This window comes from Chrysochloris asiatica, unplaced genomic scaffold (assembly GCF_000296735.1).
Source record: "Chrysochloris asiatica unplaced genomic scaffold, ChrAsi1.0 scaffold00130, whole genome shotgun sequence".
Classification (NCBI taxonomy): domain Eukaryota; kingdom Metazoa; phylum Chordata; class Mammalia; order Afrosoricida; family Chrysochloridae; genus Chrysochloris; species Chrysochloris asiatica.
Genome location: NW_006408648.1, coordinates 5,836,810 through 5,862,804, shown reverse-complemented (window position 1 = coordinate 5,862,804; position 25,995 = coordinate 5,836,810). Strand labels below are relative to the sequence as shown.

Below are 25,995 nucleotides of genomic sequence, written 5' to 3'. Positions count from 1 at the left end.
AGAAGCTCTTCAACTATCTCCTCTGTGGCCTTGTGTGATTGTTCCTGTTCTGGAATGCCAATAATTCTTATGTTATTCCTCTTCATGTTATCCAACATGAATCTTAGGCCTTCTTCTGATTCTTTTATACTTTTTTGTATTTGTTCTTCTATCTTAGTGTTGAGAGATTTATCTTCTAGCTCACTAGTTCTAGTTTCTATCTCTTCAGTTCTATTCCTTTGCCCGTTTAATGTATTGTCCATTTCTGATATTCTATTTATTTTTTTAAATGAGCAAAGAATCCTGAGTGAAACAAGGAGGGGACAGTCAATGTGCTCAGGACTGGACCGGCCCGTCAGAGCTCCTGCTTCTACCAGGGAACCACTCAGAGCATCTTAATTTCTGACGTCCTTCCTACCTCACACCCCTCTATCACTGCAGAAGCAAACGTGAACGTTTGAGTCAGAGGATTAAATCCAGTCTAAATTGGGATGGTGGTTTGTCTTTACCTCTTCTTTTCACTTTCACAGTCCAGGTGTGGTTTTTAATTAAAAACTTAGAAGTGAGCAAGTGGAAAAAGACAAAGCACCACTTTTATCACATGGTCTTCCCTGTTTATCACTGTTTCTTCCCTAGTTAGACTTATAGTTACTTTGGTATATCCTCAGTGAAGTACTTCTGACACATACAGCCTCTGATCCTCCGGTGAAGTGTTTATTGGTCTTTTTATCCATTGGTGTGAACCTGGGAAGAGATTCTTGTGGAAAAAGAAAGGAGTCTACTCTTCTTCTTCAACCCTGCTGCTGTTTCATGGATGGAGCCTATTTACTCTAACTACTGCCAAAATTTGAAGTTAAATATGAAATGATTTCTTTTTAAAACAAATTAAACTGTCTGCTGAAAATCTTGCTTTTCTACGTAAAGCTAGTATTTTACTTTTGAGAGAGAGAGAGAGAATTGTTATGCATTCCTATATAGATTTATTTTTGTTCTTAAGAATGTGTAAGTCATTAAATGTGTGGTATGTGTTACAGTGGCTTCTGGAAAAGCTTACTGTGCCACAGTGTGCTGAGACAGAGGCGTATCATTGAGTACTTAGGCATTCAGCAAACCCTATCAGCTCAAGAAATAGAAGAATCCAACAATGAAATAGGTACCAAGAAAGAGTTTTGTTATAATAGCTGGGGATTTTTTAAAATACTATTTTAAAATAATTTTATTATTGTTTGTTTTTGTCCAGATGAAAGAAAATAATTTTTGGTTGAAGAAGATAGAAATCAGTGTTTCAGAAGCAGAAAAGCGAACTGGAAGAAATGCCATGAACATGCAAGAAACGTATACTGCTTACCTCATTGAAACAAGGTAGGTGGCCGTCAGAATTAGGCTTAGACGTAGACAGAAAGCTTTGTGTATTGGTGCAGATTCTCTTGTGTAACAAAATTGTTTACAGGTCATTTTTTTTTTTTTTTTACATAAAGTTTTGTGAATTATGTGATGGTTTGCATGGGTATATGGGAGAACATTAGTTTTACATTCATCATATTGCCATGGTTACAATCCCCTCCAGGCATTACCAATCAACAAAAGGGAACATTCTACAAGCCAGCTTACCCCCCAACTCCCCCACCCCAGTCATCAGCACACAGGCCCTATCCCTTCCCTGGGTCCCGAGTCCCCAGCTGCTCCATCTCTCCATGTCATCATCTCTGCCTCCTTGGGGATCTCTGCTTCTCTGGGTGGGGTCCTGCTTTCCACTCTTCTCCCTTCATGGTTCCAGGGACCTCCGCTCCTAGCCTGCAGAGTTAATCACTCCCCTCCTTGCCACAAGATGTCTACTTTTACATTTACAACCTTCACAATCAGTCCTGGTAACAATTATTCACCCTTATATCACGAGAGACCTATACGCATTTCCTTTCATCAGTCCCGCCTAGGCAGATTGGATACTACTCAGTAAAGATTCTACCTTCCTCCACACCCCCTGGATCTAGGTTCCCTCTTGAAAGCTTGTTAAGCCAGTCACTTCTTGCCTTTGTAGCCCCCCCACCCCCATTTTGGATTGCCAGTGTCCAAATTGCCTATCCCTTAAAGGTCTTTTTTTTTTTTTAAGAAGTAGACACTTTATTGAGAGACAGATAATGCCTTAATTATTTTTTGGAATGAATTACAAATCAAGAAAACCTTGGCATTCTTAATACTTTTTCCAGAACCCATTTTCTTTAAAAAAAAAATCGTGTTTATTTTTTGCTCTATTGTGTGGAATGTACATAGAAGAACATAAGCCAATTCAACAATTTCTGCACATTTAGCTCAGTTAACATTGTAGTTTTTTTGTTGTTTTTTTTGTTGGTAACATCTGTTTTATTTATTTATTTCTTAAATGTTTTATTGTGAATTATGTGATAGTTTACGTGGGAGAACATTAGTTTTACATTCATTCTACCGTATATCATTTCATTACCATGGTTACAATCCCTCCCCTCCATGCATCATCAGCCAACCAAAGGGTATACACTATAAGCCTGCACCCTGGTCATCAGCACACAGCCCCTCTCCCTCTCTGGATCTAAAGTCCCCAACTGCTCCATCTCTCCATGTCATCGACTCTGCCTCCATCTCTGGCATCACTGCTTCTTTGGGTAGGGTCCCGCTCTCTGCTCTTCTCCCTTGATATGGTCCCAGGGACCTCCGCTCCTAGACTGAAAAGTTAATCACTCCCCTCCTTGCTATAAAACGTCTACCTATACATTTCCAACCCTTACAATCAGTCCTGATAACAATTATTCACTATTGTATTGTAAGAGAACTATCCTCATTTCCTTTCATCAGCCCCACCCAGACAGATTAGATACTACTCAGTGGAGGTTCTACCTTCCTCTACGCCCTCTGGATCTAGGTTCCTTCTTGAAGGCTTGTAAGCCAGTCACTTCTTGCCTTTGTAGCCCCCTACCCCCACCCCCCCATTTGGGTAGCCAATGTCCAAGTTGCCCATCCTTGTCTACTCTGTGTATGGAAGGGGTGGGAATGATGCTCTCTGTAAAGATTTATTCCCTCTTTTGAGCTACTGCATCAATAGGTGTATGTCAGGTTCTTCAAATTATATCAGAGTACTCTTTTTTTTTCTCTCCTCTTCTATCTTCTTCTGGTTGAGCTCTGATTATCCAAACATTGTAGCTTTGAACATGTCATTTTTAAAGGGATTGCTTTTTTTTAAAAAAAAAAACCCACAAGCTTATTAATAGGTAAATAGGATGTCTTTTGCTATTCTACTTTTGGTACTTGTATTTATTTTGCGGGGAGAGGTAAAGTTAGTGATATACTTTGGGGACCTGGTTTCTAAGATATGCTTTCATGGAGTTCTTAGATAAAGTCCTTAAAATTTTGGGAAAGGATACCTGATTCAGGAGCATCTGAAATGAACTTAAGTTATGGTTAGCAAGTCAAGGAGTAGAGAATAAGATGTATAGATTTGTATAAAATAGGAGTTTTAGAAAAGGGAGAGAGATAAAGTGGTACTTTCTAAAAATTGGATCATGTCTATATATATGTATCTGATGTATGTGTATATAAATATATATAATTGTGCATATATACACCACAGAGATTTGTAAAGTGATTGAAAATTTTTTTATTATGGTCCCTTGAGAAGTTACTTTTTTTTTGTAGTTAAATTATCCACTTAAAAAAAAGGGAGCTTTAGACATTAGTATTAGGTCTAACTTTCTTGGTAAACAAGTTTAAAACTAAAAAGACTATAGTATATATCTTTTTATCACCCCCTGGCAATGACATTAACTAGTTATTAGTTTTATTATTAGATGAAACCTGTTTTTTGAATCATTGAATAGTTTATAATTGTTCACTGTTAACTTTAAGGTAAATAATTTTATTCACTGTTTTCTTCTTTAGCCCTGTCTAATTAGAAAGGAGCTCTGGTAGCGTAGTGGTTACGAATCGGGCTGCGAACCTTAAGGTCAGCGGTTCGAAACTACCAGCTGCTCCGCGGGAGAAAGATGAGGCTTTCTACTCCCGTAAGGATTTACACCCTCGGAAACCCTGTACAGGGTCGCTATGGGTCGGAACCGACTCGACGGCACTAAACAACAACAACAACAACAATTAGAAACTGGGAGTAAGAAGTGGCCATACTTGAGTTGTTGTTTTTAAGTGCCGTCGAGTCGGTTCTGACCCATAGCGACCTTGTATAGTATAGGGTTTCCAAGGAGCAGCCGGTGAGCTTAAAGTGCTGACTTTACAGTTCAAAGGCTTTGCAGTCTGGTGCATTAACCCACAGCGCCACACCAGAACTCCCAGTAGTAGATAAATATTTAAGTGGATCTTCAGTAAATATATGGCACACAAAAGGATTGTTGAGTTGACTTCCACAGTTCTATTTCATCATAAATTTATTTAAAATAGGAGTTTTCAAGTGTTTATACAAGGGATTCTCTGGAGAATCTGTATCACTACAGGTTTGTGTTGGTGGGTCCAGCTATATTTAGGTGTTTTTGGTACAGTTGGGTCATGGGCCATGTCCTACGGGAAAATTACCACTAAATTATAGCAGTGAAAAAGATACTCGGCATATGCAGTAAAGAGAAGACAGATGGGAAATGGTTGGACAGGTCATCAGAACAGTGTCTGCTGGAATCTGGAGACCACCGCAAACCAACAGTGTATATATAAAGTTAAAAGTATGTATAAAGTTAAAGCTTTATATATAATATATATATATTAAAGCTAAAAGTCTTCCTTCTTCTATAGATATGGTAACCAGTGAATAACCATGATTGCTTTTCAGTAAATCACTGATACATGTTTACAGCAGCAGTAGTTAGGAAAGGTCCCTACTAGTCCAACAGGCTGAGAAGAGGAAAGGAGACAGAAAGGATAACTGCCCTTCATCCACATGTGTTTGATAAGATCAGCTGTGCCTAGAGCAATTTCCCAAGTCCTTTGTGCTAGCACCTGTTTATTTTCTCTTTCCAACTGCAGAATGTATCTGTACTCTGGAATTGTCTTGGTGACTTGGGCATTTCAGGAATGTGTGGGGTACTCTAAGGTGACTCTGGACTTGATGGCACTTAACAACTACAACGTTCTCTTTTAAAGTACAAAAGTTAAAACATTTAAGACTTTCAGAATTCTTACTCTCTTTATATTTTGTGCTTTAGCTATCTAGTGAAAAAATTTCACCTGCCTCATATCATATAGCTATTCATTTTAAGAAGTACTTTTTGGGGGGGAGACTAGATTATCTTATAAGTACAGTATCCCTATGGTTGTCAGGCTTTGAACAGCTGTTGTTGTTGTTGTGTGCCGTCTAGTCGTTTCCAACTCATAGCAACCCCATGTAGGACTTCTGAGGAGCACCTGGTGAGTTTGAGCCACCGGCCTTACAGTTCAAACCTACCTAGTGGTCTAGTGCTTATCCTACAGAGCCAAACCAGGACTTCTTAAATAACTTGTTGCTGTTGTTGTTAAGTGCTATTGAGTCTGTTCTGATTCACAGTGACCCTGTATAGGGTTTCCAAGGAGCAACTGGTGAGTTTGAACTGCTCTCCTTGTATTTCAAACTAACCTTGTAGTCGAGTGCTCATCCTACAGCACCATACCAGGACTCCTTAAACAACCACAGCTCTCAAATATATCTTCATTGAATCATGTGGTCTTTCCAATGTAAGTGGTCAAGAGTGAGGGTTTTGGAATTGGATGGAACTGAGCGTGTTCCTCACAGATAGATCTTTGTTACTCAGGCAGAGTATACACTGTACTGCTGCTGCCTCCACCCTGCTGCACTGGGTTGTTGTCAGGTGAAAAAAGTGCTGTACTTAGTGCCTGCTTCATAAGTGGAGCTATAATTTTTAAAGTAAGAAGTGTATGTATCTGTATTTTAAAAGCAATACTATAAATGTTTATCTGTTCCTTTTCAGGTCAGTTGAGCATATTGATGGTCAGAGTGTCTTAACAGACTCACTATGGAGGCGGTACAGTGAATTTGAGTTGTTGAGAAACTACCTTTTAGTTTTCTATCCACATATTGTTGTGCCACCTCTACCAGAAAAAAGGGTAAGAAGTAAAACAGCAGTCATTTAGAAGTACTGAGCATAGAGACTGTTCTTAATGATTTTTTTTGTTTTAACTAGGCAGAATTTGTTTGGCATAAGCTTTCTGCTGACAACATGGATCCAGATTTTGTGGAAAGACGACGGATTGGCTTAGAAAACTTTCTCTTGAGAGTTGCTTCACATCCCATCCTTTGTAGAGACAAAATCTTCTATTTGTTTTTAACACAGGTATTTTCCTTTCCTTTCAGTTACTTAGTCCTAAGAAAAAAAATCATTTGACTTGGGATTTTGTTTTTCTAAGCCATATGAAACTTATTATTTTCAGTGACTTTTTGGGAACATCATTATTTGCTTAACTTAGTGATTTTTTAAAGTTTTTATTGTAAATTATATGATGTTTACATGGGAGAACATCAACCTTACATTCATACTATCGTCTGTTACTTCACGGCCATGATTATAGTTCTCTCCATTATCAAACAACCAGAGGGTACACCCTGCAAGCCTGCTCCCCGGTCATTGGTTTTTGTTTTTGTTTTAATTTTCAAAATCATTGAATTGCATCATTATTTTGGTTAAAATTTTCAGACTTAAAGATGCTAAAGAAATCACTTCCTGATACCACTTCAGTATTTAAATTAAAGTTAGTTATCAGTTCTTCAAGTCCCAGGTCTATAAAAGCTTGAGCCCATGTTTTGGTAATCTTTTGGAATCTGGGTTGTATGTTTAATTTTGAAATGAAATGAATTCCATTTAATCTTCCTTCCATTTCTCCTAAAAAAAAGAACAGAATGATAGGTATTTATTTAATGTGTAATATTCCTTATGGGTTTTTTTGTTTTGCCATAATAATTTCTAAAATTAACTTTAATTTTTAGGAAGGTAACTGGAAGGAGACTGTGAATGAAACTGGGTTTCAGCTAAAGGTAAGAATATTTTTATGAAATAATTTGACATTTTCCTTCACAAGTACCAGCAAACTGCCATGTGCTTAGTGGGTGCTTGGTTTTTATTGAATGAGTGAATGTTAGAAATATGCCTTGCAACTAATCTCATTGGTAAAATTTTTGAAGAAACACTGTAGTCCATTTTTGATTTGTATCGTTTTAATTACTAGTGAGACTGTAATAGGCAAATGTATGAATTTCATTCTATTGGGAACGAATTATTTGAAGCGGTCCTATAGATATAAGCTGAACATTTTTCCTACATTGTAGTCATACTTTACATGTTTGCTTTTCCTTCCCTTTGTCTTCAGCATTGCCACTTGTATCCCTGCCTCTAACAGTTGTTTACCCTGTGTCATATGTGAAAAATACTTCTCAAGAGTTCTTTTTAGATTTTCCAATCTTAGTAGACTAAAACATGACTTATCAGTCATGCAAATTTTGTCTGTTGGGGTATGGTGATCAGTTTAAATGGGCATGGGAGTCATTTTAAATTAATATCTGTTAATGAACTAGTCAGGGAGCATTGTGGCACAATGGTTAAAACACTTGTCTGCTTGCTGAAAGGCTGGAGGGTGAGATATACTACCTGCTTTGTGGAAGAAGAGACCTGCTGATCTGCTCCATTAAAGACAACAGTGTATGAATGGTCTGGGGCAGTGCAGCTCTGTCACTCAGGGTCACCACCACCACCAAACACTACACCAGTAGTTGCTGCTAAGTGTCATCGAGTCGGCTGAGATTCATAGTGACCTTGTAAAGGGCTACCCAAGAGTGACTGGTAAGAGTGAACTGCCGACCTTGTAGTCTAGATTGACCTTGAAGTTGAGTGCTTATCCTATGGCACCACACCAGGTGATACTGCCTTATTTAGTTGTGTATAGCTTTTAAATTTTGGTCATTAATATTACAGCTTGAGAAAGAAATTGGGGAAGAGAATTGTTTTGTTGGGTTGGTACTGACTCACAGTGATCTTATGCACAACAGAAAGAAACACTGTTGGGTCCTGAGCCAATCTCAGAATCATTGCTACCTTTCAGCCCATTACTGCTGACACTGTGCCACTCCATCTTGTTGGAGGTCTTCCTCTTTTTTGTTGACCCTCCACTTTACCAAGCATGATGTCCTTCTCCAGTGACTGGTCACACCTGAAAAAATGTTGAAAGTATGAAAGACAAAGTCTGGCTGTCCTGGCTTCTAAGGAGCACTCTGGCTGTACTTCTTCCAGCATAGATTAGTTTTTCTTTTGGTGGTCCATGGTACTTTTAATATTCTCCTCCAATACCATAACTCAAATGCATCAGTTTTTCTGCAGTTTTTCTTAGTCACTGTCAACTTTTACGGGCATATGAGGTTATTGAAAATACCATAGCTTGAGTCAAGTGAACCTTTATCCTCATTGACATCTTTGCTCTTTAACATGTCAAGAAAGTCTTGTGTAGCAGGGTTGGTTAATGCAATACATTGTTTGATATCTTGGCTGCTTCTTCCATGAGTGTTTATGGTTGCTCTGAGCAAAATGAAATATTTGACAACTTCAATCTTTTCTCCACTTATATGGATGCTATTGATTGGTCCAGTGGTAAGGATTTTTGTTTTCTTTACATTGAGGTGTAAGCCATACTGGAGGCTGTGGTCTTTGATCTTCATCAGTAAGTATTTTAAGTCCTCTTTGCTTTCAGCAGGCAAGGTTATATTTCATCTGCATGTCACAGAGTGTTAATGAGTCTTCCTCCAATCCTGATGCCACATTCTTCTTCATATAATCCAACTTCTCAGATTATCTTCTCAGCATACAGATTGGATAAGTGTGTTAAAAGAATACAACCCTGTCGCACACACTCCTTTCTTAATTTTAAACCATTCATTGTTCCCTTGTTCTGGTCGAATAATTGCTTCTTGGTCTATGTACAGGTTCCTCATGAGTACAATTAAATTTTCCAGAATACTCATTCTCCGCATTGCTGCCCATACCTTTTCATGATCCACACAATCGAAAGCTTTTGTGGAGTCGCTAAAGCCCGGATAAACATCTTTCTGATATTCTGTGCTTTCAGCCAAGGTCCGTCTAATGTCAGCAGTGACATCCCTCAGTCTGTGTCCTTATCTGAATCCGGCTTCAACCTCTGGCAGTTTCCTATCAATGTATGATTGCAGCCATTTTTGAATTGTCGTTAGCAAAAATTTATTATCATGCGATACTAATGCTATTCTCCGCTTATTTCTGCATTCCATTGGTTCACCTCTCTTTGGAATGGGCACACATAATGGATCTCTTTCAATCAATTGGCCAGGGAGTTGTCTTCCAGATTTCTTGACGTAGATGAGTAATTGCCTCCAGTCTGTATCACTTTGTTGAAATAATTTAATTTAATATGCCTTCAGTGAACCTTGGACTTCATCCTCCAGTATCATTGGCTCTTGATCACATGCTACTTCTTGAAATAGTTGAACATCAACCAATTTCTTTTGGGTGCAATGACTTTGTGTATTCTTCCCATCTTCTTTCAATGCTTTCTGTATCATTCAGTATTTTGCCTGTTGTTGTTATTGTTAGGTGCCATCGAGTCAGTGCCGACTCATAGTCACTCTTTGTACAACAGAATAAGACACTGCCTACACAGCCACCTTAACTGCACTCTGACCTCCATTTCCTCCCTGACAGTTGTATAACACAGGTTATTACAAATTTTTCAAAGTTTTTTCTCTTTGTACTAGGTTTCAAAAATGGAAATTTTCACCTGTTAAGTAGTTGGTATCCCAGGAGTATCTTAGCTTTTTGAAATAGAGTTAATTTCATTTGGAATGTCTACTAACAGTAAAAGATTTTCATATTTTGTTTAAACTGAATAGGTAAATTGTTGTTGTTAAGTGCCATCAGTTTGGTTCTGACTCACAGTGACCCTGTATAGGGTTTCTGAGACTTTTAAATCTTTGCAGGGACAGAAAGTCTATCTTTCTCCCACAGAATGGCTTTGTCCTAGAACTGCAGACCTTGCAGTTCAGAGTCTGGTGCTTATTGTATGGAGCCACTGTGCTCCCAAATAGATAAATAGAAAAATGTAAATTCGTATATAATATAAATTGATAGCTGTTTATAAAATAATAAGGTATCAAAAGTTCAATAGATCCAGCTAACAAGAGCTGAAATGTATTTATAATGTAAAAAACACTTCCTAGAGATTAATACATTGATCTATCCTACCCACTGCCATACAGTTGATTTCAACTCATACTGACCCATATAGGGTTTCCGAGAGTGTAAATTTTCATGTGAGCACTCAGCCTCATCTTTCTCCTGTGGAGCAGCTCGTGGGTTTGAACTGATAACCTTGTGATTAACAGTCCAGTGCTTTCCTATCGTGTCACAAAGGCTTCTTTATTGGTGTGTAGCTGTTTGAAATTTAGCACAAAATAAACTAGAAACAATATTTTTCTGCTAAGAAAATTTAATCAAATATCTAATTTATAAATTCTCACAAATATTTTATTGACAGATATACATGGAAAAATATATTCTTGATTGTATCCAATCATTGCTAAGGGAATGTTGGAATTTTATTTAAAACATTCTTTATATTGTTTTGATTGTTTTCTGAGAAATCAAGATATGTCAGGAGCTAATAATGACAATGATAAAATGTGCATGAATTCTCTTTATATAGTAGAAAATTACATAAAGAGGTTCATTGATTTAGTTGTGAGTTTAGGTATAGTTATCAGTTGTTTGTCTTTGAATCCAGTTTTAACTGTAACTTTTGTGACCTTAAGAAAACCTCCAGTTTCTCCGTCTGTATAGAATATACTGCCTACAGAGTGCTTTATTTCTTGTGTGTGGTGCTAATATTTAAGTTGTTGTATTTAAGTGATTTCTTTGGTGTAGGTGCTAATATTTAAGTGTATATGTAATATGCAGAATTAATAGTTTCGAAGCCTTTTGGTGAAATAGACCAGAAATAAAATGTATGGGGTAACTCACATGTCTTGCTTTATTATTAATTTTGTTGTGGCTGCTAATTGTTTTAAGTCCGTGCTTCCATCAAGGAAATGAGACTTTTGGGGGCAATCTCACATACTTGTATACACACACACACACACACACACACACATACACATACACACACAGAGTCATAGTTAGCTTATCCGGAGGTCATGTATTTGACAGTCACAACTAAACTAATCGTAGTCAAAAGCTGAGATTTAATCAAAATTTACTTCTAAGATGTTCAAATAGATGTAACAAGGCTTGCTGCTATGCATTAAATGTACTTTGTTCCTATATTTAGGACCCACATAACTTTTTTATAGTTATTCAAACATACTTAACTGTCTACTCTCTTGGTTAAAATTTATTTGAAGCTGAAAATTGCAAAAGTCTAAAAGTTGAGTACCATTGGAGGCAGCTCAGTGTGGTTATTAGGAAAACTGACAGATGGCTTGGTAGCAAAGACAACAGTCGTCTCAGAGTCAGACACTGTAGCATGGGGCTGAGGTCCCATGTCCCTTTGCAGCCCCTAGGACTTTACTGTGTAACAGATGTGCTCAGTATGTGGTTCCCTCAAGAAAAAGATTGCCTGTACTGCACACTCTTTAATTCATTGTTTCTTAAAGTGTGATCAGCAGAGTATATGCATTTCAGTTTTCAGAATTATTTTAGAAATTCTGATCCGTGAGTTCTGTAAGAATCGAAGTCAACTAACCAACGCCTAACAACAGTGTCCATCTCAGGTGTACTTATTCTCCTTAGTCTAAAATTTGATTACTGAGAGAGAGAATAATATCGAAAGAAGATAAAAAGTGGTACAAAAAGATGCATTATGGGGAATCTTGATAATGTTAGGTTTCTTTAGTAAATAGCCTCATTCTCAATATTAGATGCTCACCATGTGCTAGGCACTGTACTATGATTGTACTGTTTTTTATGTTTGTTAGTTAATGCTTAGTCTAGCCATAGTGTAGCTTTCATGCTCAGTAAATCCCCAGTCCCTCTGAGGTTTAGTAGTAGTCCCATTTTTCAGATAAAGAACTCTAGAAAGTGACTTATCCAAGGTCATATAACTGAATACATATATAGATCTGACTAAAACCCTTCTAAATTATGATTCCACAGTCTCTCCCTTTTTGCTTATATAACTAATGTATGTAAAGATGCTTAATAAAAATAAATTATATTCTTGTGAAAATGAGATTATTTTGAATCAGACCAAGTATTTCTATTTTATTAGAGTGTTTGACTTCAATTTATGCATCTGTCATCTTCAAAATTTGAAGTAGTGTCAGTTTACTTTAATCTCCCTCATATACATTTAATTCAAATTATAGCTTTGTCCTACTAGATTAATACTCTTAAATCTTGTAAGTATTATACCTAACAAGATAATTGTATGTCATCCCTGGGTCGTACAAATGGTTAACATGTTTGAGTGCTGACTGAAAGGTTGGATGTTTGAATCCACCAGAAGTGCTGTAGAAGAAAGTCCTGGCAGTGTACTTGTGAAAAGCTATTCATTGAAAGCCCTGTGAAGCACAGTTTGACACATACGGGACCACCATGAGTAGGAATTGATTTGACAGCAACTGTTTTTTTGTTTAAACATTTTATTTATTTTGCTTTTTAAATGTTTTTTTGTGGAAGTTTACATAGCAAATTATTTTTCTAAACAACAATTCAAGCACAGATTTTTCTCTGACACTGGTTGCGATCCCCACAATGTGTTAGAACTCTCCCCTTTTTATTCCTTGGGTCCCCATTTCCATTCATTCAATGCCCTTTTCTTCCTTCTCTGGTACTGTGGGTTAGGCATTGGGATGTTAACCACAAGGTCAGCAGTTCAAACCAAACAGCCGCTTCATGGGGAAAAGATGAGGCTGTCCATTCCAGTAAGTTTCACAGTCTCAGAAACCAGATATAGAATTGTTGTGAGTTGAAATTGACTTGGTGGCTGCAGAGTGTGCTGACAGTTATTTTTCAGGGGTTATTTTGAGAAAGAGTGACCATAAAATTGATTGTCCAAGTAGGAACTCTCCTGACAGTGAAAAGAGGCACTATTAATATCAAGGTAGGACAACAGGTATAAGCCAGGTCTGTCCTGGGCAAACTTGCCACGTGGTCATGGAGCCTGAAGATAACATGTGAGCTGAGACCTGAATAAAAAGGAACCCACAGTGGAGTGAATATACCCGACCAAGGAAGACGATTGTTAGAGACATGTCCAAACTGGGTATTGGCTTACTAGAGAAGGAAAACAGAAATAGGTTTGGAGGAGGATGTTGTTGTTCAGTGCCTTCGAGTCAGTTCTGACTCATAGTGACCCTGTGTAGGGTTTCTGAGGCTTTTAATCTTTGAGGGAGTAGAAAACCTTATCCTTCTCCTGTGGGGTAGCTGGCGGGTTTGAACCTTGGAGCTTGTGGGTCAGAGTCCAGTGCTTATCTTATGGAACCTTGCAAGAGGAAAACAATGAGAAAATGAAAGAACCAAGGAAAGACGAGGTGTAGGACTTGAAAAAATAACTGCAAAGGGAGGGAGTAAAAGAGAACCTAGATGAGGTAGTCAGATGGAATTATATGGAATAGCAGTTGGTATTATAGATCAATTGAAGTTATTTATTCAACCAATACTTGTTGCATGTTTAATATGCATTTGCATGTGACTGTATAACCTCAGTAATATTTATGATATCTTTTGGTGTTTAGTGATTTTAAGTTACTTCATGATTATGCCTTGAATTCATAGGAGCTTTTACTTGTAAGAATTTCGTATGTGTTAGCTCATTTGTTCTTTGAGATATAGGAAAGGCCAAGAATTAGTGAAATACTGGTTTTAGAAATGACAAGTCCTTAAAATTAGTGACAATTAAACAGTAATATCTCCTTGAATTTCTTGGAGTAGGAGGCTGAGTTTGTAGAGTAGCATATTTGTTTCATTTATTTTTATTTGCCAGATATTCTGGGGAGTCCTAATAGTGTTTTGTCCCTTTCTTTTGAATTTTTTTTTATTAATCGGGAGTATTTATAATAGTGGGTTGGAAGTAAGAATAATGTAAAAGTATCTAGCTGATTGGGATTTTTTGAAACTAAATCACAATTTGAAATGGATTATGATTGAGTTAACTTTTAAGAGCCCTCTAATTCCTGTGCTTTAATTAGAAAAAAAAAATTTTTTTTTTTTTTAGAGAATTTAAGGTAAGATTCAGTTATGTTAAATATAAATTTAATTCTGTGAAATAATTATTTAACATCCCTATTTTGGTGGTCTTTGTCCCTTCTTTGAGAGCAATTATCTAGAAGCAAGAAAAGATAATAAGGCTTATTTTCTTAAAATACTTTCTGCCACCTAGGAGTCCTGGTGTATTGCCATAGGATAAGCACTAGACTAGACTACTAACTGCAAGTCCAGCAGTTCAAACCCACCAACTGCTCCGCGGAAACCCTATACAGGGTTGCTGTGAGTAGGAACTGACTTGATGGCACTTAATAACAATACCGTAACTTGAGGTCACCATGAGTTGTAAATGACTTGTTGTATTTACTTTAATGTGCATTACTAGTAGTACTTTAGAACAGACATTTCTAGATTTTTTTCCCCTCTAAAATACCAATCATGAAAATGAGGGAAACAGTTGTACACTTTGTTTGGGTTCCATTTGAGAACTACCTTCAGTAATACATAGCTTAAAAAACAGTCATTTTCTTTACTGTATTTTTTGCAGATAATGCCCCCATGTAAACAGTGTGCACACACATAAAACATACATATCCTGCATAGGAAACTACTGCAGGAGGGGTTATATGATTTGCATTATTTGCAAAAATTATAGTAACTTTATATATAAATTATTGCTTTACTGTGGCTTAGAGAAAAGGTAAACAATTTTTTTTTCACATAACCTATTCAAAATTATAATAATGCTGAGCTTATGTGCCTCTGAGTGTATTGGTGTTGACAGTTGTCTTACTTTGGGTATCATTGAATATTGTGAATTCGGTTTAATTTATAACATGTTTTTGTGGTGTTCTCAAAACAAACTACTAAGTTTTAAAATTTTTTTTTAAAGGTTTGTTTAATGTGTGACACAAATAATATGAAGGAAAATTGTACTTGAGCACCTTAATTCAAAGGGGAAAGTAAAATTGTTTGAATTTTATACCCTGAAATGTAATTGTATTAAGTTAACAAATTATTTTTTCCAGGCAGACTCCAGGTTAAAAGCGCTTAATGCAACATTCAGAGTGAAAAACCCAGACAAGTAAGGTTTTGTTTTAATAACAGTTACAATGTTGTTTTGAATGATGCCTATCAACCTATTTAATTTTTCATTTCTGAATGTATGCACTTCATTTGCTAAATATTTTAGATAGTGACTCACGTTTAGTAAAATCCTTTTAAAATCTAAATCTGATTTTGGAATTTGGGTAACTTGATGGGGCTTAAGGTTGTAAGTAACTGCAGTTTTAGAAAAGTTGAACACTGTGTTTTTTGTTTTTTGAAGAAGTAATTATTAAATGCTCGAGGTATCAGAAAATGAGAAAGTAATTTTAATTTCATATAAAAAAGTTTTTCTTACATGACTTTGCTTAGCAAATACATATAAAACTCAAAATAAGACAATTTTATATATGTTTTTGATAATAAACTTTCTTGTATGCCAAGAAAATTTAATAGATAAATGCATAATACATTTTTTATTAATATAATACATTTCATGGAGATGTATTTATGTGAAAAAGACTTGACTTCATTTATGTTATATTGGTGTTTGTATATTAAAGGAAGAGAATGTTTAGTAGCACCTTCCCTGAGTATGGTGGTGATCATGTGCTATGGAGTTAGTTCTGACTTAGAGAACCTGTACAGGGTTTCTGAGACTATAATTTTTTTTTTTTTTTTTAATGTTTTGTTGTGAATTATGTGGTAGTTTACATGGGAGATTAGTTTTGTATTCATCCTATCGTATCGTTTCATTGCCATGGTTACATTCCCCTCCATGCATCATCAGCTAACCAAAGGGTATACACTACAAGCCTGCCCTCCGGTCGTCAGCACACAACCCCTCTCCCTCTCTGGGTCTAAAGTCCCCAGCTGCTCCATCTCTCCATGTCATCAAGACTAAATTTTTGTGGGAGCAGAAAGCCTCATCTGTTTACTATGGAACAGCTAGAGTTTTGAACTGCTGCCCTTGAGGTTAGTAGCCTGACTCGTAACCACTACGCTACCACAGGTCCTTATCCTGATAGGAAATCTTCAAGAAACCCCAAGTCTTCGGAAATATCTAGGTACCTGAGGATAGAACCTAGATATTTTTGAAGATTTTGGGTGTCCTTATTCACACTTCACTAGATGAAATCTTTACCTGGCACTAAAAAAGTTCAGCTAAAGGAATTTTTTAGTTAGAAATGTACTTAGAAAGGCCTTTCTCTTTTGTAAGATTAATGTTATGAGGTCTGTTAGAATTTCTCTATTTAATCCTTCAGCATTAGTTTCTGTGTAGTGTCAATTCTTGGCAAAGACGAAGTTTGCATGATCTAATCATCAGTCATGCTCAGCTTGTAAACCATAACACAGTGGTGATAATGCCTCTGGTTTTTAATGTAAATTTTGAAGATAAAATATTAATGAACATGTAATAGTTTTGGTGATTCGGAAGTTGTGATGGGCATTATATCATAGAAGAGTAGATTAAAGGAGTCTTGGTGGAGACTGGTTAAGCGCTAGGTTACTAACCAAAAGGTCAGCGGTTTGACCCTACCAGCCTTTCCATGGAAGAAAAGCTCTGACCATCTATTCCATAAAGAATACTGCCTAGAAAACTTTATGGGACAGTTCTGTCTGTCTCCTTGCATCATAGTGTGTCAGAATTGGTGGCACACAACGACTCTAGATTAAGAACTAAAATTATGTTATCCTTATTGTTGTTGTTAAGTTCTGTTATCCAACTCATAGTGACCCTGTATAGGGTTTCCAAGGAGCAGCTAGTATGTTTGAACCACCAACCTTGTGGGTGAAACTGATCTTGTGGTCCAGTGGTTTATCCCACACCAGGACTCCATGTTATCCTCAGGGGCATGGGGGAACAAACTTTGGAAAATAATTCATGAAATTGGTGGCTGTGCATTCATTAGAGGAGCATGTAGATGAGAATATCAGAACCCTCATTATTATTTTGGCAGTTGGTTATTTTTTGTCCCTTTTTTGACTTAATTGTATTTTCTGAATTGTTAAATTTTATTTAATACCCTTATTATTAGTAGAATTTTAAATGCGATATGACCAATAATATAACCAATACAGTTTTTTTTTTGCCACTGTGTTCTTGCTAAAGTATGTAATTAGTAATAGAAATTGTTTGTCTTAAATTGTATATCAGAACATTTTCTACTCCAGTCATTGTTATATTGGTCTTTGTTTTACCAAATTCTTTATGTACAGTGCCTGGTGTGGTGCTGTAGGATAAGTACTGAGCTGCTAACCCCAAGGCTGGTAGTTCCAGCCCACCAACTGCTCTTCAGAAACCATTTCCAGGGTTGAGTCAGAATCAGCTGATGACACCCAATAACAACGACATGCTTAGCTGACTCAGTGGAAGAATAGTTTTGCTTGACTGAAATAGTAAACCAGAAATATTGTAGGAGTCCTGGTGTAGTGATGTAGGATAAGCACTGGACTTCAAGGTCAGTGGTTCAAATTCACTAGCAGCCTTGGAAACCCAGTACAGGGTTACTATGAATCGGAACTGACGTGACAGCACTTAACGTGTATCAGAAGGATATACCAAAATGGGTTTTATATAATTGTTTAATTCTTATTTATCTTTTCCCAAACTAGATTTTTAAGGGCGGTGAGAAGAAGCTGGAGTGTTCTACTTTTAGATGGTCTTTAAAAAACAAACCCATTGTTGCTGAGTCGATTCTGAATCATAGCAACCCTGTAGGACAGAATAGAACTGCTGCCCCCATGGTGTTTCCAACACTGTATTCTGTATGGAAGCAGACAGATTACATCTTTCTTCCATGAAACAACTAGTGAGGTCGAATCGTTAACCTTTCAGGTGGCAGCCAAGTGCTTTAGCCACTGTGTCACCAAGGCACATAGCCTGAAGTACTCTGTAAGTGGTTTTGCATTGCATTAATTATGTATTTTCCTTAAGAGTGCTGTGCCTAAGCTTTACCTCCATTCACTGAGCTCCTCATGTTGCAAATAAGCGAAACTCACTAAGACCAAATGTAGGTGGTAAACTGAAAAGATTATGTAAGTATTTGAGTAGCTATATTTAAGTCTACTGTTTATAACTTCAGATGCCTTTATCCCCATAATTCTGCTTTCTCAATTGATTGTAGTAGGAATAGAGTCAAGAGGCCTCCAAGGAAAGTATGAGAACTAGTGAATGAAATTTTGGTTAAATTAAAAAAAGGAAAGACTTTCACTTTAATATCTTCATTTTGTTTAAAAAGAAACACAAAAATATCGGAGTCAAGGAAAGCAAAATTTCAAGATCTGATTTAAAAACAAAGCAAAACTAAAATGACTGCTACTAGTAGAAACAACCACTCATATTCTGGATTACAATGCACAAAGTTTTATGTACTGTGGTTCCAGTTACTGTCTTTCTTTTTGATTTAAAGCATCTATTTAGCCTTAGTAAGATCGTGGTTTTCTTTTTTGGAAAGAAAACCAGGCTACACAGCCAGATAATTAAGATGATGATTTGCTCAATTTATTCCTTGAGTTTCCTAACTATTGAGTTATTTCACTTTCCCATGCTGATTGTAGGGCAGGAAGTACAGATAGGGAGGAGAGATGTATTAGTAAATTGTCTTCAAGGACTTCAAAGCCCCTAAGAGCTGGAGGGAAGAAAAGAAAGTTGAAGAGTGAACTGATACATTTATTATTTTGTAGTTACTCAGACTACTAGAATTAATTGTGTTTAATTTCAGAGCTTTATCCTGTTAGAGCAGGGGTGAAGAAACTTTTTTCTGCCAAAATTTATAACATCATTCACGGGAAATACACAATTATAAATTTTTAAATTGGCCTGCTATATTTGGTGAAAGGAGCTCTGGTAGCATAGTGGTGATGAGTCGGGCTGCTAACCTCAAGATCAGCAGTTTGAAACTACCAGTAGTTCCACAGATGAAAGATGAGACTTTCTGCTCACTTAAAGATTTACAGCCTTGGAAACCCTATGCATGGTTGCTGTGAGTCAGAGCCGAATACATGGCACGCCACCACCACCACCAGCATATTTGGTCAAACATTTAATTAACTCATCCCTGAACTGACTTGATGGCACTTAACAACAAATGTGATGGTTGGAACTATGGTTGCTTTGGCAGGGCCAGACCTAATGATTTGTAGGGCCTCGTGTGGCTCGAGGACTGGATGTTCCCTACCGCCGTACTTGTTAAGTATCTCTGAGTCATTCTGAAGCAATCCTATATGGTTATACAAGTTACAAAGACATATAAGAGATTCTATATGACTTGAGGCGTTTTTAGTGTAGTTGGAAAGAGAAAACTAAGATCATATGAAAATGTAAAAGCCGTATGACACAGAGACAAGTTTGATCCTGAACTGTATGTATGCCATTGGATCATGTATATTTGAGATGGAAGAGATGCATTAAAAAATAAATACGTGAAGACTTGATGGAGGTTTTCCAAGATGGGTCTTGAGTAGTTGATGAGACTTGATTAGGAGAGGTACCTGTCCAGGCTTGGAGGAGGAGATGACTGCCAAGTAAATAAGTGTAGAATATGGAGATCAAGGGAAGCACAGGATCTTGCAGTGGTAACAGGTGTGTTCTAAGGAGATAGAAAATAAGGCTGGTTGAGGTCATGTTGTTTATGCCCCAGGGATAAGGATTTTAGCTATTTAGTATTGTAGGAGGGAAGCTTTATATCATCTCCCTAGTTAAGACTATCTTGTCTGTGTTTAACTTTGTATTGTGAATTGAGTGAAGGTTTGCAGAGCAGATCATCAGTTTTACATTCAACACATACATTTCCTTTCATCCCAGTGATTGCAAGCCCCTTAGTGTAACATCACTTTTCCTACTTCTTCTGTGTTTTTTGTTTCCCAACCCTTCTGAATTTTGTCCATAGATAAATTCTGCCTTTTTAATCTTGAATGGTTGTCTATTCTGTTGAGTGTCTACCTCACTAGTGGTGTTATCCACCCCCACTTCTTGTTGTTGTTAAGTGCCGTCGAGTCAGTTCCGACCCATAGTGAGCGTGTGTAGGGTTTCTGAGGAGTGACTGGTGAGCTTGAACCACTGACCTCGCAGTTCCAATGAGTTTGCAGTCCAGTGCATTAATCCACAGTGCCACACCAGGACTCCTAGAGACCTATTTATTACTACTTAAGACTATCTTTAATTCCCTTCTTCCAAGTGAAGCTAACAGCATCCTGACTTTTTCAGATATGATTTTTATTCTTTTATCTTCTTCTTTTGTGCCACTCTGTTCATCAGATACGTGTGATTCTGTCCATCAGATATATTCTGTGACCAGATGGTTGGTATTTTTTTAAATCTCTGTTCTAGAAACTTCTTGTTCACCTAATTTAAGTGTTTTAAGCCTTGCTGTTTACCTTCTTAGAAATTTTCTCATAACCAAATGTGACAACTAAGAATTTTGTAGTCATGCCAGCTTTAGAGTTGAAAAAAAAAATAGATTAGAAAGGTCTGTAGGGGATCTGATCTAGTTTGGAGATTCTGCTGTAGAAGACTAATCATGTAAAATTTCTGGCTTTTAAGTCACAGCTCAAGAAGATCTCATCACAGATAGGGGTTCAGTGAACGATTTGTTTCTTAATATTCAAATTCACATCTTCACTTTGGAAGGGAGAATTATTTTAGTTTAAATTTAATGGGCTCTACATAAAGAAGCATTTCACACTTACTTCAGGTAATACATTTTCTTTTTTTAAATTTAATTTTATTTAGAAGTTTAATTTTTTTACCGAGATAATTCATTTTCATGGCTGACATGTAGCTAAGTAGATAGTGAAAGATATACAGTGAAAAGTTTCACTCCTGTACCATATGTTCATTTCTACCCCCTTCCTCAAAGGTTGACACTTCATTTTGTATCCCTTCAGAATTTTATCCTACAAGTGCAAGCAAAATTACATAGTACATTTTCTATATTCCCCTCTGGGATGTCTCGTGAGGGATCAGGCATGGATTTGTACTCTACTTAATGTGTGACCATTTTTACCAGTCCTTCTCTCATTGGATTTCTTTCTTAGCTGAAAAGCATTGCCTTGAAGAATGATAGAGGTTTAGTATTTTATCTAGTGGTTTGATGTCCTTGGCTCTGCCAGCTGACTGAGTGACATATATATACCTGTTAACAGATGGCTGGGGAATAAAAATACAGTAGCACTATCTTTGCCCATGTTTCTCTTTATCTTTCATGTCAGTTTTCCCTGTGCCTCTTCCCTTCTGTATCTGGAGGAAGTGAGTCTTTTCTCAAATGAAATGATAAGTTACAATAGTTGTACATTCCCCTCCTTATATGTACAGTAATCAGTTTATTATTAAATAAATATTACGTTGACTCCTGTTGTGTTTCAGGCACTGGGTGAAGAAGGTAGATGGTTCTTTTCCCATAAAATTTACAGTCTGGGTGGGAGTTGGGAAGAGACAAGTAAGTATGCATTTGCCGTATACTGACCGGAGTGTTAGGAAATAGTACCTAAGCTGAAGTCCAAAGAAGAAGAGGTTAGGAAAATTAAGAGGTATGGGGAGGTTAAGGGAAAGGGACAATGAGACCTATCTAAGTAAAGGACTAGAAGCAAATGAGAGCATAGCCTTTGGGAAGGTGCTGGTAGCTCAGTATGGTTGCACCATAGTGTTTGGGTGAGTAGGAGAGAAAAGTCAAACTAAGAAAAGAGGCTAAAGGGCTATCTAAGCAGGAATGAAATTAGCAAGAGTTTTATAATCCACATTAAAGAGTTTGGACTTTATCTCAGGATCATTGAATGATCTTTGCAGCAGAGAGGTGATGTAATTGGATTTGGACATTGTTCAGTTGATCCTAGCAGGATGCCCAGTAGATTAGAGAAATGTGGCAATGGACCAGGAGACCAATTATGAGGGTAGTACAATAATTCCAGATGAGAAACATTTGGGCATATTTAGGAGATAGGATTGACAGATCAAGTGACTAGTGGAATGTTGGGGTGAAGAAGGGCGGGGACGGGGCAAGGAAATACATATAGTACCCAGGAGAGAGAGATTGTGGGTTACAGGGAAAGATAAGTTGAGCTTTGGAAATATAAGCGAATACATGTGTTTGCTTATCTGTTGACTTTGTAGATCAGGAGCTTAGGAGAAAGATTTGGGCTGGAGATAGAAATTTGGAATGTGGGTTGTATTTGTGAATTTTTGTAAATGACATCACATGAAGAGTGGGTAGATTGAATGGGAAATGATTTGAGGACTGGGGTTGAATCCTAAAGAGTGCCAATGCATGCAGCCATTTTCTGAAAGATTACCACCATTGTATGGGTGAGTTTGTTAGAAATTCAGGCTGCTGGGCTCCACCAAGGCCTCTGTCTGCCATGCAGTGGTTATTCACACCCTGTTCTTACTGAGAGATTCAAGAATCTGAATTTTTAAACAAACACCTCAAGAGTTCTTTGAGGTACACCACAGTTGGGGTTACAGAAATGCATGATGGGGAAGTGAACATTTTGTAGGAGACTTGAGTGCCAGAGAGTATAAGAAAGCAGTTCACAACTCTCTAAGGTGATACATATCTAAGAAAGAACAGAAACGTTTGAGAATAGTCAAGTCCAATGTTAGCATTGCAGGAGGATCAAGTAAGATAAGATCTCAAATGTATTACTGTTGTTGTTGTGAAGTGCCTAAGAGTTGGTTCTCACTCATAGACACCTTGTATAGGGTTTCTGAGGAGCGATTAGTGAGTTTGAACTGCTGACCTTGTGGTTCAAACCAACCTTATGACTGTTTATCTCATAGCGTTTTAGCAGCCTGAAAATAGTTAATGATATTGTCAGGAATATTTGTCCACTATAACCTGGAGTCCCTAGGTGACTCAAATAGTTAACATGACTTGGCTGCTAACTGGAAGGTTGGAGACTGCCATCTACCCAGAGGTGCCTGGAAAGAAAGGCCTGGTGATCTACTTCTGCAAGAAATCAACTCTATGGAGCACGGTTCTGCTCTGACACACATGGGTTGCCGTGAACCGGAGTTGACTCAATTCAGATTCAGAGGTAGATGAAGTGGGCTGACCAGTGAATGGGAAGGAAAGAAGTGGTTATTGCCAGGGAGATAGTGCCTTTTGAATGTGTGCCTATTGAGAGGGTTATAATAGTTGAAGAATGTGTTGTTAAGGGAGTTGTGTGTGTTTTCTAATTTAGCATGTTGTTGTTGTTAAGTGCAGTCAAGTTGGTTCACACTCATAGCAACTCTGAATAGAGCTTCCCAGGAGCAGACTGACTTTGTGGTTTGCAGTCCAATGCTGATCCTACAGTGCCACACCAGGATTTGTTGTTGTTGTTACGTGCAGTCAAATTAGGTCCAACTCATAACAACCCTGCATAGGGGTTCCAAGGAGCGCTGGTGAGCTTGAACCACTGACCTTGTGGATCAAACTGAACTTGCAGCCCAGCATATTACCCTACAGTGCCACACCAGGACTCCCCATACAAGGATGTTGTTGTAACATGCTGTCGAGTTGGTTCCGACCCACAGGGTTTCTGAGGAATGGCTGGCGAGGTTGAACTGGCAATGACTTTGAGGTTCAAACCTGCCTGACTAAATTGATATGCGGATGAGAGTAGTGTACAGAGAGAAGTTAGAGAACAAGGAAATGAGACGTAGCTGGAAAGAAGGGTTTTAGAGGGAAGGAAGAAATGTGGAATGGTTTAATGGCAGGAGGTGGAAAGGGTGGTGGTCTCTTTCTGAAGGAGTCTGTTCTACCTGATGGCTTCTGTTTTGTCTGTGTAAAAGGAAGCTAGGTTGTTTGGAGAATGGCAGGTGATGAAGCTATTAGAAGCTTGGGGTCTTTATGAAGAATGGCAGTGAGTAGGTTAGGAAAACAAAGATGACGTGGAAGCATTAAGATCAAGGTTAGAGACCATGAGTTTATGCTGTATCATAAGAGTTTTTAGCATCATAAATTGTTTCCTTTTTTTCCAAAGTATTTTTCATACCACCATTTTTTTTTTTTTTTTTTTATCTCTTATGTTAGCCCTACGGTATAAATTAAGAAATATAACAACTTTTCATGACTTCAAAATAACAAAAGAAAATATGGCTGCCTTTAAAAATTTTTTAAAAATTCATACTGGGGTGTAAAAGTTCAAGGCCGTGTAAAATTCTCAGGAACTACTGTTCTTTCAGTTGTTGACTGTCTGTTTTCATGAGAAAAATGATGTCCTATTATTTCCTGTTGCAGGAGATTTACTGACCTAAAACACTACAGTGATGAACTACAGTCTGTCATCTCTCATCTTCTCCGAGTCAGAGCTGTAAGTGCTTCCGATACACATTTATAAGGAAATGCTTCTCATTTAACCAATAAGTTGTATTCTGTTGTGTAACTAATTTTTTACATTCAAATTTGGTATGTTCATCACCCAAATGTCATTATATATATATATATAAAAAAAAAAGTAAAATGTTTTCTGGCATGTATAATTTGAAGCATCTTACCCTATTTTCTTTGTGGTTTGTATTAATATACTTACTTTAACATCCTCTCAAAAGGCCAGCTATTTCAGGAAAATAAACAAAAACCAGAAATAAATTAAAGGCTGCCATATCAGCATTGTTGTTGCTGTTGTTAAGTGCCATGAAATCAGTTTTGACTCATAGCAATCCTGTGTAGGGTTTCCAAGGAGCAGCTGGTGGGCTTGAACCATCAGCCTGTGGTTAGCCGTCAAGTGCTTGTCCTACAGTGCCACAATTAAATGGAACATAATGTGAGGAGGATTTTAGATCTGCCTATAACTTTTCCTTTCAGTTTATTTTTATTTTTTAAGGTCTATGAAATAGTTTGTATTTTAGGCCATCTTGTGTCTATGTTCTTTAATTCTACTCTATAAACTTGCTTGGGGTAATGATGTGCCATAGTAAAGGAGCAGTAATAATTGTACTTTGCAGTATACTTTGGATGTCATCGACGTGGAAGAAAATGTGTTTGGGCAAATTAATGTACCTAGAAATGTGTGTTATTCACTGTGGCCCTTCAAAATTAGCCCACAGGAAGCCTGTGCTAATGTCTTTTAGAGAGACAAGGCTAGCACGATTAGGATCATATCTCACACTGATTGAAATCTTCCTAAAATAAAATATATTACCTGGGATTTGCTTTAAAATAATCCACTGTTGGGGGGGGGGTAGTTTGATATGAAACAAAATTGGCCATATTTTAATAATTGTTGAAGTAGGGTGATGAGAAATGAAGGTATATCCTATATGCAGACAGAACTGGATGATAATATATACATGACAAGATCCTTTTAAAGACAGTGACCTTGTCATCATAGAGTTTGTCATAGCCAAGTAAGAACATTTTGAATACGGATATTTATCCTAACCTTAAATAGACTTCAGAAACATGAAGAAGAGAGCTTAATTAAGATCCTCAAAGGAAAGGTAGCACTTGATCTGAGAGTGATTTTATTTTTTACATCAACCAGTCTTTATTGTTGACATACAATGAACAACATATTGCAAGTAGGAATTTTGATGTTTTGATACTCATGAAACCTTTTGTTGTTAGCTGCAGTCAGGTTGACCCCGATTTGTTGCAACCCATATGCTCCACAGTAGAACTACTCCATTGGGTTTCCTTGGCTGTAATCTTAATGGAATTAGACAGCCAGGTCTTTTTCCCAGAATCACTTGGTGAATTTGAATCACCAACCTTGCAGTTTGTTGTTGCTGTTAAGTGTCTTTGAGGCAGTTCAGACTCACAGTGACTTTTTTGTGTGTGTGTGCATGGCCCATGTATTTTATTTTTTATTT

General features: G+C 37.3%; 1 protein-coding gene across 1 annotated transcript in view; it reads left to right on the top strand.

Annotated features, from left to right (window-relative positions):
* Positions 1–25,995, top strand: part of SNX4 (sorting nexin 4) — a 114,492-nt gene that overhangs the window by 22,339 nt on the left and 66,158 nt on the right. Inside the window, exons 2-7 of the mRNA XM_006869374.1 lie at positions 1,220–1,341; positions 5,913–6,048; positions 6,126–6,275; positions 6,926–6,973; positions 15,185–15,240; positions 24,422–24,494. Coding sequence (XP_006869436.1) covers positions 1,220–1,341; positions 5,913–6,048; positions 6,126–6,275; positions 6,926–6,973; positions 15,185–15,240; positions 24,422–24,494 — 585 coding nt within the window. The remainder of the gene's footprint in view (positions 1–1,219; positions 1,342–5,912; positions 6,049–6,125; positions 6,276–6,925; positions 6,974–15,184; positions 15,241–24,421; positions 24,495–25,995) is intronic.